Source organism: Notolabrus celidotus, chromosome 3 (assembly GCF_009762535.1).
Source record: "Notolabrus celidotus isolate fNotCel1 chromosome 3, fNotCel1.pri, whole genome shotgun sequence".
Lineage (NCBI taxonomy): Eukaryota > Metazoa > Chordata > Actinopteri > Labriformes > Labridae > Notolabrus > Notolabrus celidotus.
Genome location: NC_048274.1, coordinates 36,633,668 through 36,650,875, shown reverse-complemented (window position 1 = coordinate 36,650,875; position 17,208 = coordinate 36,633,668). Strand labels below are relative to the sequence as shown.

General features: G+C 40.8%; 1 protein-coding gene across 1 annotated transcript in view; it reads right to left on the bottom strand.

Annotated features, from left to right (window-relative positions):
* Window positions 1-17,208, bottom strand: part of si:ch211-186j3.6 (neural-cadherin) — a 351,776-nt gene that overhangs the window by 248,213 nt on the left and 86,355 nt on the right. Inside the window, exon 8 of the mRNA XM_034679695.1 lies at window positions 3,915-4,087. Coding sequence (XP_034535586.1) covers window positions 3,915-4,087 — 173 coding nt within the window. The remainder of the gene's footprint in view (window positions 1-3,914; window positions 4,088-17,208) is intronic.

Here is a 17,208-nt window from a genome sequence, read left to right as displayed (position 1 = left end):
TCCTCAGCAGTCATCTCTCTCTTTGTGCTTCTCTTTACCATAATTGCCAAAATAGTCTATTTTTCTCAGTTTCAATTCAAAACTTTTCAAGTTGCTTTGTACCCTAACTCAAGACCAGTTTCTATGTTTTATAGAGACAATGATAGTTACCAACCAACCAAGAGGCATATGCCCAGAGTGAAAATGTATCAAGCTAATCACGGCAGCATTGTGACTACCTGTGGCCGAAGTAGGTAAAAATGATCATATAATTGTTGCCTTTTGTTCAATTTGTGCAAATTACATTTTAAATACATGAGGTTTAGTAAAAGTCAGGAACCGACAGCACTGTAATCTTCAATTTAACAAAGTTACATGACATGTAAATGTGAAAACAATCAAAATGACCTCCTTGACCATTCTAGTGTTGAAAAATAATCTACTACTATAATGAAATCACTCAGCTGGTGGGCAAATCCATGAAGAGTTATAAAACTATCCAACCATAGAATAAACACAGCAACTAAGTTACTTCAAGCACAGACAGCTTGGTTTAAAGTTTTCCTCTGGAATAAAACAGATGTTTAGCTTCATACCTCGACATGCTTTCTGTAGCTCTGACTAAAAACGTTTGTAAGCCGTGGTAAAGTTGGTAGGCATTGAAGGTAAACAGAGCCAACTTTTAAAAGTACAGTATACAAGTCATTCTTCATTTAAAGAACCTCATATATAGGCGGAAGATATGGTCATGGATGATTAGGTGGAAAATTGTTATTCTTCTCAGCCTTGGCCATCCTTACCACCATAAAACAAACAGTCTGATCTGAGTAATATCTGCTCTGCATTTGCTCTACATTCAAACATGAAGATGCGTGATGTACAGGTATGGCAACACCACTTAGACAAACCACAAACAGACCCTCCTACTCCTGAAACCACTCAAATTGCAACCTTAAACAGTTTAAGGTTCAGTGTCTTGCCCAAGAATACTTTGACATGTGGAATGTTGGAGCTGGGATTGAACTACCAACTTTTCGTAGGGTCTGGGCATTCCAAGTTATACAGATTCCTACCCTTGTGGTCATAAGGTTAACAAAGAATAAAACAAAACAGAGGCAGCTTTATTCAGCTGTTTTAATTAATAACATTTGGTAACAATGATAAAACAAGTTTCTGCCCCTCTTCTCATATCAGAGCTTTCTTTAGTGCTCTTAAAAGAGGACTGTAAACTAAGGAGCGCTAATACTTATAAAAGCCAAAACCACTTGGTAAGTAAAGTGAAAACAGAATTGTCTGTGCTTGATAATATATCATTGTGATGGTCACACAGCTTGCAGAAGTGTGCTCTGCAAAACCCCACTCCTAGTGAAATACTGTATTCTTTAATGGTTGCCCCATTCCTGTGTATTTTGTTATTATGAGCACTGTTTGCACAGGTTTAGCATTACCTTGGGACCACTGGTAATTTGTGAATTACCCACTGACAACAGTGCTTGATATGGTGCATTCGTGCAGGCTAAGCAAAGTCTGTAATTTTCTAAAATGTAATGACATTTCTGATTGAAAACACAGAGGCACTGCACGACATCCACCTTGTCTCTGGGGGCAGCATCACACTGTATAGCGTATTGCTGTTAACTTATAAACTGAGGACGATGTCCACGCCTGGTATATTTCCTCAAAGAATGTGCATCAAAACTTAAAGACATACCTTTAAAAGTTTATGACTTCATGCCGTATAAAGTTTATAAGCTGCAACACAATAAAGCAGTTTGTCTTGAGCTAACTTAGAGATATTGATTTGAAAGTGTCTGCACAGGTGGTTTAGTGGTTGTCAAGAAACAAAGTATATGAAAAGGCAAAGTGGTGCACCTCACATTTTGCTTTGCCGGCTACATTGCTGTACACTTTCTGTTAGCGTCGAAAAGTAGTTAACTCAGGCAATTATAGAGAGAAAATGTTCCTTTCAGCATGCTGCAAACCATGTCATCCATCTAATAACTCTTCTACATGGATGTTAATTTGCTCTCTCTGTGAAAAGGTCTCCATACCGTGCAGCAGAATGATCCAGCTTTTGGACTCAGAGTGCTGTCAAAACTTTCATCTACAATGTCCAACCCAGCTTTCGTTACTTGAATGGGGTTAGAAAAAGAAGCAGGGATCCTCTTATGAAGAGCTACCGACCCAAATAACTGAGATGGTGATTCAGACTGGATTCATATCATCAGAGGACCTCTGGGTGTCCTGCAATATGGATGGTGATTTGCCCTGGAGCTTTTACTTGACAAATTACAGACATGGTTGATTCGCACAGGATTAAAATCACAGACGTCCTCTTCAATTAATACAAACTATCAGACGTCTCCAGGTAATACTAATGCATTAAGACTACAGCAGTGAGCTGCATGTTTTGCACTCCTTTTTCTACACAGTAATTATAAATACCCAGCCCGGGTATTTTGTGGCATCATGCATTTGAATTAACCAATACTTAAGTGTGACAGGGTTATCAAAGGTTAATAAATAAATGTAAACGATGCCTGTGTGTGTGTGTGTGTGTGTGTGTGTGCGCACATGGGTGCATGTGTTTGTGTTTGTGTGTGTGTGTGTGTTTGTGTGCGCATGGGTGGCTGTGTGTCTGATATCTTGCCACAGGGAAACACAGGGTCTTCCTATATCCAAGGGATCTCACGTCTCTCTATCTGCAGCTCTGTGTGTGTGTGTCTATGTGCGTGTGTGTGTGAGTGTCTCCTGGTCCACTGATCCAGCCCTGAGTTCCTGAGAGGCTACACTACGTTATGAGATTGGGCATCAAAAGAAGATAAAAGAGCCTCTCTGCTTCAGTGTCCTGCTGCTGGCTGCTGGCTGTGACAGAGCAAACACCAACTAACCTCTGACGTCTCTACTAACTGAAAAACTCAACACACTTTTTCTTTTCTTTCATACTTTTTTCCAGCAGTTTCTTTGTCAAACTTTGGCAAAAGCCATAGAAATACACAGATGTATTTGTCCAGGATTTTCTCTTCCACCGCTCTTTGTTTTTCTTTGTTCATACATTTATGTCGGCTGCGTTTGTTGATTTCTTTTCATCTTCAGTTATCTTTCTTTTCTTTTTTAAAAATTCTCTCTTTGACTCAGAAGAGGCATGGTGAGTAGGGGGCTCGAGGGGTTGTTTGTCTGTTGCAATCAGCATCATGCCAGCAGAGAGAAAAGCCTGAATCATAGGCTTGGAGTATGATGCCAGCAGGAGATTCCTGAGAGAGACAATTGAGCACACTGAGCACATGAAACACTGTGGACCAGGAGTCCCCCTCTTCTCCTATTCTCCCTTTTCTCTTGGCTCTCATCTTGTCACCAGTGCTTCTGAGTCCTCCTACTAAGAGGTGAAGCCGAAAGGGAAGCACTTGGCGCCCATTTCCCCCCCAGGAGAGAGTGAGCAAGGTTTGCTCAGCGAGCTCACACTCCTAATCTTAGCTTGTGATATCTCAGGGGCCTTAAAAAGTCTCCTAATTTAAAACTGAGACATGGCATGAAAAAGCAGGTGGCGATGTAGCGCTTCCAGAGGGGGTCATCCGGGATTTCTGCCACATTCCTCAAAGCTTTAATTAAAAGACTGAGATGATGTGGGAGAGAGATGAGAGAGCAGACGTGAGGGTCAAACCGGCTAATCGCTCCTCCAGAGAGGAGAGATAGAGGCTAATAAATAGCGGAGATAGACAGACAAAGAGAGGGAGACAGAGGAGTGACGGAGAAGAGTTACACAGAGGCTCCATCAGAGAATTAGAAAAGGAAAGGATGGAGCCAGAAGGCCATGAGATATATTAAGGCGACATGAGAGAGGGACAACAAAATGCATGGAAAGCAGGAGAGCAGATCTAACACTGTGTCAAACACAAGCAGATAATAAGCCAGGCAAACAAGGTAACACCTCTTACCTTCTCAAAGACAGGCTTGTTGTTATTCACGTCGTCCACTCCCACCACGACCTGTGCCGTGGATGACAAGGCCTGAGGTCCGCCCGAGGTGTTGTCATCCGTTGCTGTTATGTTGAGGACATATTCGACACCCTGGAGGTGAGGGGGAGGGCTGGAGCGCAGACGGATCAAACCTGCAGCCAAAAATAAGGACAAATGTGTTTATCACAGACTCCTTCAGCTGTCACAGAGGCCGCATTACTAAATACACACTGGCCTTATGTTTCACCTCTATGTTTGAGAGGAAAAACCTGCCCTCGTCTGCAGCATTTTCAAAACAATTTCTCACATAACTTCAACAGCTAACTTGTCAGTTCTTTCAACCTGCAGTTATAACAACATCAAACAAATCTGGTGGTCTGTTACTCTACAAGCAAGACTCCTGAGTTTACTGGCAAAGATCACCAAATCCTCCTTCTCACTGCACGTGGTCCAAGGATGTTTTGTAATTTATCAAAGGGATAGTTTGGATTTTTAAAGTGGAAGTGAGGTTGTTCAAGGTCATTAGTAAGTGCATTAGCCGTGAGGGATCCCGGTCAGCTCGGTTCCTTTTATGAGAAACCGGCTGGACAACCAGGATGGGCCAACAATGGCTACACACGGGGTCAGCTCTACCATGTATTTAACAAATATTGAGAAAGTCTGACTCAAACACCGTTGTTGCTGTCTTTTTACACTATATTGAGAACATTTTCATCCCTAACTGTGCAATCAGAGAGGCACTTAGTTTTTGCACCATTCACAAACATGTTCCCCAGGAACTGGACTTGGTAACCGCACTGCTTCAGGAACCTTTCTGCGGATCACAGCTGAAGACTGCGTCACCATCCAGAGTTCCCTGCCTCACTAACAAACTGAATGTTCTCAAATTCTATTTGATTATCAGGAGTTATATTAGAAAAGCTGAATAAAAGTGTGTTTTCAGCTTTCAGTGTTGCTATTATTGCATGAAGACACAACCCAGTATGGTCCATGATAAATGATTACCTCACTGAGTTAGCTGTTGAATAGAAAGACTGAGCTGACTGAGCAACATTAGTGTTTTGGTTTAACTTTTATAAATATAGCTAAATTATAAAGTTGACCCCATGAGCCAGTGGTTGGCTTCCACGTTGTTCTCCTGCCAGTTTCTTGATAAAGGGGCCAAGCTGAACGTGATTCCCTGTGGGTAATGCACTAGATATCTCTTCTCACTCGCTATACTCAGAACTGATCTGCACCGAGACAAAGAACAAACATTTAGTTATCAGCTCTTATACTGTTTGACTGCCATGGCATTATAATGTGCATCAATACGTGCAACTATCTGTGTAACTGAGCCTTTAGTGTGCAAATTAGTGCTGGCAATGCCTTGAGCTGTGTTTATACTGCCCAGGATGTATAGTTAAGAACTCTGGATCCAAGCCAGAGTTACTGGAGCGACAGAGGTAACTGTGGCTCAGAGGAGACAGTGGAGTTGGTCATTTTATGGTTAGTGGATCAGTCTATAGCTTCTCCTTTAACACATTGTTGCTTTCAGCTGTGCTCTTTGTTCAAAACGTATGTCAGCACATATGTGGGGTCGTCCTGTCACAAGCTGCAAATTATCATAGCATTTAGGTCTATGTATTGGTCATTAGTGAGAGAGATACACTACCAGTCAAACGTTTAGAAACACCTTCTCATTCAAGGGTTTGTATTTATCTTAATTATTGTAAACACTGTAGATTAATACTGAAGACATCAAAACTATGAAAGAACATATATGGAATTATTGAATGAAGAAAAAAGTGTTAAACAAAGCAGAATCTGTTTTATATTTTAGATTCTGTAAAGTAGCTCCCTTTTTCCTTCATGACAGCTTTGCACACTCTTGGTATTCTCTCAGTCTGCTTCATGAAGTGGTCTCCTGGAATGGTTTCTAATGAACATGAGCCTTGTCAAGAGTTCATTTGTAGAATGACTTGCCTTCTTAATGTGTTTGAGACCATCAGTTGTGTTGTTCAGAGGTAGGGTTAGTACACAATGGATAGCCCTATTTGACTACTGTTGTAATCCAGATTATGGCAAAACCAGATTATTTCATAGTTTTGATGTCTTCAGTATTAATCTACAATGTTGGAAATAATTAAAATAAAGAAAAAACATTGAATGAGAAGGTGTGAACAAACTTTTGACTGGTAGTGTATATAGAAGTAATGACATTCTTCTGGGCGGACTTCAAACCTTTTCTTTTCTATATAAATATAAAAGTTCAGAACCAATGTAGTCTAATATTTGAGCATTCTACATGTCTGCTGATTTAAATCAATAAACTGCACAGTTTACCACAAACTCTATACGTATAAAGAAATGTACCATCTTAGGGGTGTTATGTACGGTGGCCCTGAGAGCTCACAGCACTGCAACTTAAGAAAACACATGCAAAAAGACAAAGCACAAGCATATTAAGAAAACATCTTCATCAACTTGACAACGCATGTGCAGCATTTACAAAAACGCGCTGCAAATAGACCACAACACAACACATTACAAAAACGCGCTGCAAATAGACCACAACACAACACATTACAAAAACGCGCTGCAAATAGACCACAACACAACACATTACAAAAACGCGCTGCAAAGACCACAACACAACACATTACAAAAACGCGCTGCAAATAGACCACAACACAACACATTACAAAAACACGCTGCAAAGACCACAACACAACACATTAGAAAAACGTGCTGCAAAGACCACAACACAACACATTACAAAAACGTGCTGCAAAGACCACAACACAACACATTACAAAAACGCGCTGCAAATAGACCACAACACAACACATTACAAAAACGCGCTGCAAAGACCACAACACAACACATTACAAAAACGCGCTGCAAATAGACCACAACACAACACATTACAAAAACGCGCTGCAAAGACCACAACACAACACATTACAAAAACGCGCTGCAAATAGACCACAACACAACACATTACAAAAACGCGCTGCAAATAGACCACAACACAACACATTACAAAAACGCGCTGCAAAGACCACAACACAACACATTACAAAAACGCGCTGCAAATAGACCACAACACAACACATTACAAAAACGCGCTGCAAATAGACCACAACACAACACATTACAAAAACGCGCTGCAAATAGACCACAACACAACAGAAGTGTTTCCAGAGGACACTTACAAGTTATGCACACTTCCGGATATGCTTGTTGACGCGGGTTTTGAATCGGAGTGCTAGTTCTCTTACCGTCAGTGGTGTTGGAAGTGAGATAAAATAAGTAAGTGTTTTTGATTTATTTTAACATTGTGACCGCATGATTTACTCTATTGCAGTGATCACTTTTAAACTATCGTTAGCCTTTTGTTTGTAATTAGCCTGCCAATTCTAATAACCTGATAAAATAAATACACACGGTTAATTCATTTGCAGCGCGTTTTTGTAATGTGTTGTGTTGTGGTCTATTTGCAGCGTGTTTTTGTAATGTGTTGTGTTGTGGTCTTTGCAGCGTGTTTTTGTAATGTGTTGTGTTGTGGTCTTTGCAGCGCGTTTTTGTAATGTGTTGTGTTGTGGTCTTTGCAGCGCGTTTTTGTAATGTGTTGTGTTGTGGTCTTTGCAGCGTGTTTTTGTAATGTGTTGTGTTGTGGTCTTTGCAGCGCGTTTTTGTAATGTGTTGTGTTGTGGTCTTTGCAGCGCGTTTTTGTAATGTGTTGTGTTGTGGTCTTTGCAGCGTGTTTTTGTAATGTGTTGTGTTGTGGTCTTTGCAGCACGTTTTTCTAATGTGTTGTGTTGTGGTCTTTGCAGCGCGTTTTTGTAATGTGTTGTGTTGTGGTCTTTGCAGCATGTTTTTCTAATGTGTTGTGTTGTGGTCTTTGCAGCGTGTTTTTGTAATGTGTTGTGTTGTGGTCTTTGCAGCGCGTTTTTGTAATGTGTTGTGTTGTGGTCTTTGCAGCGTGTTTTTGTAATGTGTTGTGTTGTGGTCTTTGCAGCGCGTTTTTCTAATGTGTTGTGTTGTGGTCTTTGCAGCGCGTTTTTCTAATGTGTTGTGTTGTGGTCTATTTGCAGCGCGTTTTTGTAATGTGTTGTGTTGTGGTCTATTTGCAGCGCGTTTTTGTAATGTGTTGTGTTGTGGTCTATTTGCAGCGCGTTTTTGTAAATGCTGCACATGCGTTGTCAAGTTGATGAAGATGTTTTCTTAATATGCTTGTGCTTTGTCTTTTTGCATGTGTTTTCTTAAGTTGCAGTGCTGTGAGCTCTCAGGGCCACTGTAGTTATGGTAAGTAGACATCAGAAGTATCACTAACTGTGTCTTTAACATCTCTTGAACACAGCATGCTAGAGATATTTTTCAAACATTAAATATCCATTTTTTAATGAAAGCTCTGATAGATTGTTCCTCTTTCATTAACTACTAACTTTGACCACAAACTTCAGTGTCTTTATGGTAAACAGTTGAAAGATTGTACTTTTATTGAACGCTCTTGTTTCTGACCACTCAAACAGATGTCACGCTATATGTCATTTCATCCATTCACACCACAGCCATACATGGTGATATGGTATACTGAAGGGCCTATTAGTGTGTTAACTAGTTCCTTTGAAATGCGTTCATACACCAATGGCTTTGCCACCAAGAGCAATTACAGGTTCAGTGTCAAGCAAACCTCAAATTACGGACTCCAGGAGCTGGGATCGAACCGCCAACCTTTCATTTGAGAGACAACTGACTGATACATGGCCGACCCTTTCTAGAGACCATGTGCAGTGAATCCATAATAATAAATCCAATACTAATTTTCCTCTTGAGATTATTTATCCATGTTAACAAGTTAAAATCTGTTTGCGGTCAACTTCGCTGCATCACCAAATGGTAGACCTCAGTCCCAGTCAGGGTCCGGGAGGCAGACACCCTCTCCACTTTTAAGAGTAGACTTAAAACTTTCCTTTCTGATAAAGCTTATAGTTAGAGCTGGATCAGGCTTGGACCAGCTTTTGTCATGCTGCTATAGGCCTAGACTGCCGGGGGAACTGGCACACTGACACACTGGGATCCTAGCTCACCCTCTTCCCCCCAACCCCCTCATCACTTACTTTAACTCTGCCTGTCCCATTAAAGTTACTAACCATAGACCTTTCTGGAGTCCCTGAGCTCCATTGTCTCGTAGATTCCTCTGAGCTGCCGTAGACGTCCTCCTGCTGTGGACGATCTGGACTCCAGCTGATACGGACGTGCTGGACTCCAGCGGCAACAGCTTCTACGACTCGTCTCATCACTATCACCTCTCTCTCTTACTCCCCTCTATCTGTCTTTCCAGACCCAACTCAGTCGAGGCATGATGGCTGTCTAACATGAGTCTGGTTCTGCCTGAGGTTTCTGCCTGTTAAAAGGAAGTTTTTCCTCACCACTGTAACTAGCTAAATACTGCGATGTGCAATGCTCATGATGGATTAAGGTGGGGTCAGACTGAGTCTTACCCTGTCTTGGTGTTGGGTCTCTGTTCATAATTTGACATAGTGTGGTCTAGACCTCCTATGTTTTGTAAAAGCGTCTTGAGAACGTTTGTTGTGATTTGGCGCTATACAAATAAAGATTGATTGATTGATTGATTGATTGAGTCCAGATCCAAACCAAGACACCGTCCTATGATGCTGAATTTCAACAAGCTTTGATTTTAACCAGCATAGCTTTTCATGTCTTTCTGGTAGTTCAATCTAGATGGTGCAGCTCTTCTCGCCTTTACAGTAGCAACCTCAGCAGCCCAAGAGAGTCATTGACCAATGACGTCATTGCAAATTGGCACGTGTGATGCAAATCTACTTCCAGCATCAACGCAGAGGCAGGAGGCAGAGATGACAGACACAGCAAGAGGAAACAGTTGAGTCAGATAAAGTATACAGAACTTTATACAAATAATGAACCAACTGGTATTATTCCAACTCTCATGTTTTTGAAACTGTGCAGGATATCAAACGCAGTAGTATAAAGTGTAACTGCTCATCAAACATACCCCCTCAAATGCAAACCAAGAACACAGAAAAACAAAGTAGAGCCCAATATAATATAATATAATCCATCCATCAGACTTATGACTCAATTATAAATTGCCCAGTAATGTACAAATGTTCACGTTTTGTGTCTCTATTGTTCACTGACCCAGAGTTCCCTGAGATTAAAAATGTGACAACGCCTGCTAAAGTTCACTGCTCTCACTGAACACGAGGAAATGTTACAGTCTGATATAAAATCTAAATATGCAGATAAAGATATAATTTGATAGAATGTTAAATTAAATTGTTTGTGAAATAGGGTTAAAAAAGAAAAGTTTATGTATGGTTTATGAAATATGCTCTCTTAAGTTTTTTTTAATGCATTGCAAGAACAATTAAAGCCGCAAGCGGCGATGAACGGGCCCTCGCACACCCGCAGCCTACGCGAGCCGCCGCCACATGTAATCCGCCACCTAATATAAGCCACCACATGATGTCAAAGCAAGATCTGACAGTATATATCGCCTGTGCCCCTTGGGTGGTGCAAATGTTCCAAGTTTTTGGCAGATTGCCAAGAAAACCTCCAAACTTGACAGTCTGCCACGCCCCCAATTTTAGTCTGAACAAAATTTGTTCTGATAATGTTTTTTCGTCAAGGTGTCTACTATAGGTTGCCCTTGGTTTGGACTGAATCGGAGAAAAGCTCTCGAAGTTAATAGCGTTAGTATGCACCCTTATTTTGACGCCATTTTTCATGTTCAAAGCTAGGTGGCGCTCTTCCTGTTGAGTTTCAAATATGGGTGCAAGAGGCTTTTTTGTGCGTCCTGATGCCATGAATATGCGTAACATTTTTCAAGCATGTAGCTCAAAATATCCCCTATTGGGAGGGTTTTTTGAAAACTGTAGGGGGCGCTAGTGAGCACATTTTTTCGACTTTTTCTGCGAAAGCAGTAAAATGTCGCAATTTTTCCCAGGAATGATGAGTGTGTTGAATGAGGTGAAATTACGTGCATTTTAAAGTCACAAAATTCCATTTTCGGACGTTTTTTTTTTATGCCCCGCCCCAAAGTCTGACACGCCCACATCTTTCGTCTGAACGGAATGCCTTTACTTTGTATTAATCGTCAATGGGTTTACTATAGAATGTGCCTAGTTTGGACTGAATCGGAGAAAAGCTCTAGGAGAAATTAGCAGTATGCACCCTTGCACGGACCCATTTTGGCCCCATTTTTCATGTTCAAAGCTAGGTGGCGCTCTTCCTGTTGAGTTTTGAATATGGGTGCCACTGACTTTTTTGTGCGTCCTGATGCCACGAATATGTGTACGTTTTTTCATGCATGTAGCTCAAAAAACTTGATGCGTAGGGTGTTATTTTTACCTCTAGGGGGCGCTACTGAGAATTTTTTTGCGAGACCTATAATAACTTGCAATTTTCACCAGACCCGATGAGTGTGCAAAAATACTCGCGCTTTCATTCACGCTCAGGGGTCTAAAACTGCAATCTCCTATAATATGAAACCCTTAGGGTTACAATAGGGCCTTCGCCACCATCGGTGCTCGGGCCCTAATTAGTTTCACATGATTTCATTATCTTTAACACCTTAAAGTTTTACCTCTATTAAACAGAATTTTTACTTTGATTTAATAGTCAGCTGTTGACTACCTATATGTTAATAAGCTAATTAGCTGCTTTATGATATAATCATGTCAAAGAATGAGACTTTATAGTGTTAATGACCTTTACATGAAGATATTTTCTCTCACTTGTGATTTTAATTGAAGACACCTGCTCTAGAGAATGATATTACAGAAGTTTCTAAACTTACATATATGTACAGTATACCGGATGTGTATAAATAGCATCACATGTACAGTGACTGACAGAGCTCATACTGTTCATTACATTTGCAGGAACTAATAATCCAAGCAAAGTTTACAGACGTACAAAAATTGCAATCTAAAGGAAAAGCAATCTAGATTGATCAAATAAAAGCTTTTTTTGTGTGTCTGTGTTTTTTTCAGTATAATAAGTATTTCTTATTAAATGTGAAACATTTGAAGTGTCTGATTCTGAATGTGGCTTAATGTGGACATAGCTATTGAGATAATGTCACTAAATCTCTCTTCATTTTGGATACCACTCGAGGAATAACCTTGAGGAATTTGCTCCGGTGGTGTTAATATTTAAAGACGGTTCAAGGTGCAGTATCTACATAACCACTAAGTATGCTGTTGGTGTTGCATCATCTGACTAGTTCAGTTATTTTATTTCCTCCCTCAAAAATCATGTTTTGTTGTTTCCTGTTTTATTTCGATACTCATATCTGTCTCTCCTATCAGGTGATTTGACTTCCTGCTCCCCTGATTATCTCAATGTGTTGCACCTGTGTCTCGTTATCCTAAGTAGAAACCTCCTGCTGTAAGGAATGAAGCCAAATGTGCTCAAAGTGCTAGAAACTTCAGTTCCTCGAGTGTCTGCTTGAGTCTTGCTCTGGGAGTACCGGAAAACACAAAACCTCAATTCAAAAAAGACAATTTTTAAAGCAGAGAAAAATGTGTTTACACCCTGGTACAAAAAAATTACTTCAATATGATTAACTGATTTTTCTATTTGCACACACTGTACGGGGTTTGAGCTCAGGCTTCCCTCCCTTCTGTTTCAGTCCATCTTGTTCCCTCGTTTCAATATCCAGCTTTATTTCTTCGAGTTTGCCTTATTTTTGGACTTAACCTTTACCCTCTTGATTTGGATACCTCTGCCTGTGTTTGTTATCTCCTTTGTACCGACCTCTGCTTTGAATATCAAACTTTAAACTTTGACTTGTGACCTGAGTCTTGTTTTTGGGTCATTTTCATGGTTCAGTGTTGCAGCTGGCCTTGTAAAGAGGAGAAGTCAGTCAGGCTCCACCATGTAGACACAGTGCCTCTTGAGTGGATTATATTATACCGAGCACATGTAAAGTGTAAGGGAAGAAAGTACTTTGATGATAAAATAAGACAAACTGTGAAAGGTGTGATCCAAATTCTGCAAATTGAATAACACAGTTTAATCTTTTTTAAAGGGAAATGCTTAAACACAAGGACATACAATGTAACTGTTGAGTCCAGTTTGTTCTCAAAGTGTGTAAACAGGACAGACTCACTCGGCTAGACCTCTACTGGAGATATGAAGAGCTCTACACAAAGGCCAACGATGTCCCCATGAGGTATTATTGTCAGGTGAATAATAATAAATAGACAAAGACATGGGGTTTCAAATTTAACTGTTGGAAATGAGCTGCACACAATCGGGTGCAGGGGACGCAGAGCTTTGGCAGCCAGTGGTTTGAAATAAAAAAAGGACATGATGAAATATTCAACACAATCAACATGATATAATGAGTGAACACCAGTTGAAAAACCCTCCACGCTATTCTTCATGAACTCTGTAGTGTTAAAAGAGAATAAAAGCTTGGTTTGTAAATGAGAAGAAAAAAAGTCGAGCAGAGGGGAGGAAGTATCCAGTGGACAAAGACTCTCTTGTGTCATCTTTGCTTTGAAAGAGATTTCATTAATTATGGCTAAAAACACATGAATAGTTAAAGTGATTGGTATTCCCTTTTAGCTGCTTGATTCTGGCATTCCATTTCATCCTCTGTGTCTTTTTCTCTCTTACTGCCTCTCTTTCAGTCCAGTGTGGGCGTCTCATCTGCATCCCACTCTCTGCTCTGAATGACTCTCCTCTACTCTGTATTCATCTCACCCTTAGGTGCTCTGTTTACTTGGTGTGTGCGTTTGTTTGTCTGTGTGTGTGTGTGTATGTGTGTGTGTGGGCTAAAAGTGTGGACACACTTATTACATCCTCCTTATCTCCAGCGGCAGGGGCAGGTGCTGTCGTGTGTTCATATGGCTGCTGTTTCACAAGAGACCCTGGGAGAGGAATCATATGTACACTTATCGTAGATTATGTAGCCTACGTGTGTGTAAGCTAATCATACTTCTATCTTTGTTTACCAAACCGAGGGGATGAGATAGATTACAGTCGGGACCTGTATGGGTCTTATTTTTTCTGGTTTTGTTTCTTTTAAGTGTGCACTGGTGTGTCCACTCCACCTTCAGTGGAGGGATGATTTTCATTGAGTGGTTTATAATGATTCTTTGCAGATGACTGATTAAATTAACAGGTTGATACAAAGGGAAGGTTTCTTTTTTTACCCAGGTTAATGATGCAAATGTAATTATTCTTTAACTGCACATGTACAGTGTGTCCTCTCTGTTTGCCTTTATATGTGTGTGTGTGTGTGTGTGTGTGTGTGTGTGTGTGTGTGTGTGTGTGTGTGTGTGCGTGCGTGTGTGTGTTGCACAAGAGATGGAGGATTGCCATAGAGGGGGTGTCTGCCTCGAGGTGTTTGTCACAATGGCTGGTTCCCTGGCACTGCTGTCCATGGTTAAGGGTGTGTGCGTGTGTGCGTGTGTGTGTGTGTGTGTGTGTGTGTGTGTGCGTGTGTGTGTGCGTGTGTGTGTGTGTGAGAGAGAGAGAGAGAGAGAGAGAGAGAGAGAGAGAGAGACTGAGAGAGACTGAGAGAGAGACAGAGATAAAAATAGACAGGGGGTATAATAAAAGGAGGTGGAAAGATGATTCCAATTTACAGCCATAGAGGTGTTAGAGGAAGAAGCATTGCATGAAGAAGGATGTGTCACATGCATTGTGTCGGGTACATATAAAGGCACAAATATATTCAAACACACACCTACACCCTGAAATTTACTTTAGTGCACACACACGTTTATTCGGTAAATGTTGCAGAGGTTTGTGTTGATCACAATGAAGTCCAGCAGTAAGGTTTTTCAGACCAGACAGCACTCAGAGGAATAATGCCAAGGTCAGACTACCCTATCTCTCCGTCTGTTAGAATAGTCACTGTGTTAGATAAGAGCTATAAATTCATGCCGAGACTTGACCATCAGACATGACAGACTACACGGTGAAACCCGACCAATCATCACCACCGACAATATGATGGTGGGCTGGTCTAGACAACACTCCGGAGGAAGATCGCCTGCTATTTCTCGCCAACATTTCTCTTTTTTCAGGATTTCATGGCCGTCCCTTGACGACACTTCATGAAGACAGGGATGTTTCTACCAGAGCTAGAAAAACTGTTCCTCTGTCTCAAAGTTCAACTTTGCAGCATCAACTTCATCATTCTTCTTTTGCTTTGCCATTGTGTTTGTTTACAGCTTGCTGTGCCATCATTGGTCAGCCTCACAGACATGACGGCACAAATTATAGAAGGCAAAAAGAAATATCAAACATGGAGACTTCCTATTGGGAAGTCATGAAGTGTCCCAGATGTGGCCTTGATTGTTGCTCACTATGACACACTACACCGAATAAAACTGATTTTCTGGGCTGATGGGTCCTGAGACCCTTTGTCTGCCATATTGGGCATAGAACATGTAGTCTGTCTTCTGCATAAGAGGACATTTTTCTATATGTAGATGATTAATGTGCCTCACATCAACTTTTGCGTTGTGTTATTTCAAAGGGACACATGTTGCCCATGTGTCAATGAAGTCAAGGATCTGGTTCATACAGTAATGAAGCACATGCATGTAGTTTTAAAAGGTAGCCAATCATGTTCTGTTCTTTTTTATATACATGATATCTTGTTTATTATTTCATAATTTATTGTAACTACCTAAAAAATGCATTCTTTGTGTGCTCCTAGTCACAGAGGATGAAATTGCTCATAATGGTCTGACAGACCGGTGGTGGGGCCATAGGGGGCACTGGAATGTTGGCAGTCCTAGTGTTAAGCTGTTTTCTGTTGTATTAGTTTTGCAGTGTTGACCCAATTTTCACGGCATGCTGCACACAGCACACTGTTGAAATGCTCTGACAACCCAGAATTTATATATTCTTTAAAACTGTAACACAAAAATGCTCCCAATATTGAAAGAACACACAACATTGTACCTAAATGCTTCATGCTCAGGTGCCTGATTTTTGACATTCTCAGGATCAGCAAACAGAGTTGTATTTGCAACAGCAACTTATTTTGTACCTTCAGTCTCTGAAAACAAAAGTTAAGGACAGCATATGTCAGATGCTTCTTGAACTTTTGTGCCACATAACTGTGATGCTTATAAGCACACAAGTGTTACACACAAAGGAACATGTTGGAAACCAGGAAGACAGCAGCAATGGTGGAGCAAGCTAGAGTAAAGGCAGAGAGGGAGGACAACAAAACTGTGGATCAGAGAGATAAATATTTTCTGCTTGTTGTCACAGCGGCTGTGTTCTGAAGCACCTTTAAACATGCTACGCACCTACACACCTACACACCTACACACCTACACACATCTCTCCCACAGGAATCAGAGTTCGTATGAACCCAGTGGAAGCACGTTTCATCCTGCTGAGGTCTCTCTGCTCTGCCTGTTTGTGTGTGTATAGCTCAGACTTAAGGTCAAACAGAAACACAAACCGACACGCTCCTGGCATCACACCTCGACCTGAAGGTTGACACCAACAAACATCTGGAACACAGCAAAGGAATAAAAAACTAACAGAGGCAGGGATCAGGGCCTCTACACTGCTCATACCTTTAGTGGGTCATGTGTTGATTGTGCAGGATTATTTTTGCATGAGTCTATACATTGTTCTTTTTAGAAAACCCTTTTTCATAAATAAAATATGGGCACATTCAGTGTGTCCTACATTATTAAACACACAGTATCACAGTGGCTTTCCTCTGTGTGTTTGTTATTCCCAGTTGGTACACTGTCAAGCTCACAGGATGTTAGTCTTTCTCACATCTGAGGTGGGTGTAAGCAGACCAGATAATGTACAGACTGATACTCCCTTGTGCAATGTCAAATTTGAATGCAGGTTTGAAAAGCATGGATACAACTAACAAATTGAAGCTGGTGCCACAACTACTTATTGCAAATATCTCCAGACCAGTGATGGACCTTTGAACTTCACTTTATAGAGCATATATGCATTATACAACATGTATTCATTTCCCTGAAGATCCATTAGAGGACCAGCAGTACTCCATGGAAACCAAAGTATTTTCCATAAATACTTATGCTGTGCTGATTCTGCTAACATACACACCTCATTACATCAGATTAAATGGGAATATCTTATGTGCATGTGTATACTACTATATGGTGTAATTATTAGAAAAGGCCTTCATGGTGCGACATTGGTTAGGTTTATTTTTATATGAAATAACATCATCTGACACCAACTCACTGGCAGCTGTTACAGGCTGAAAGTC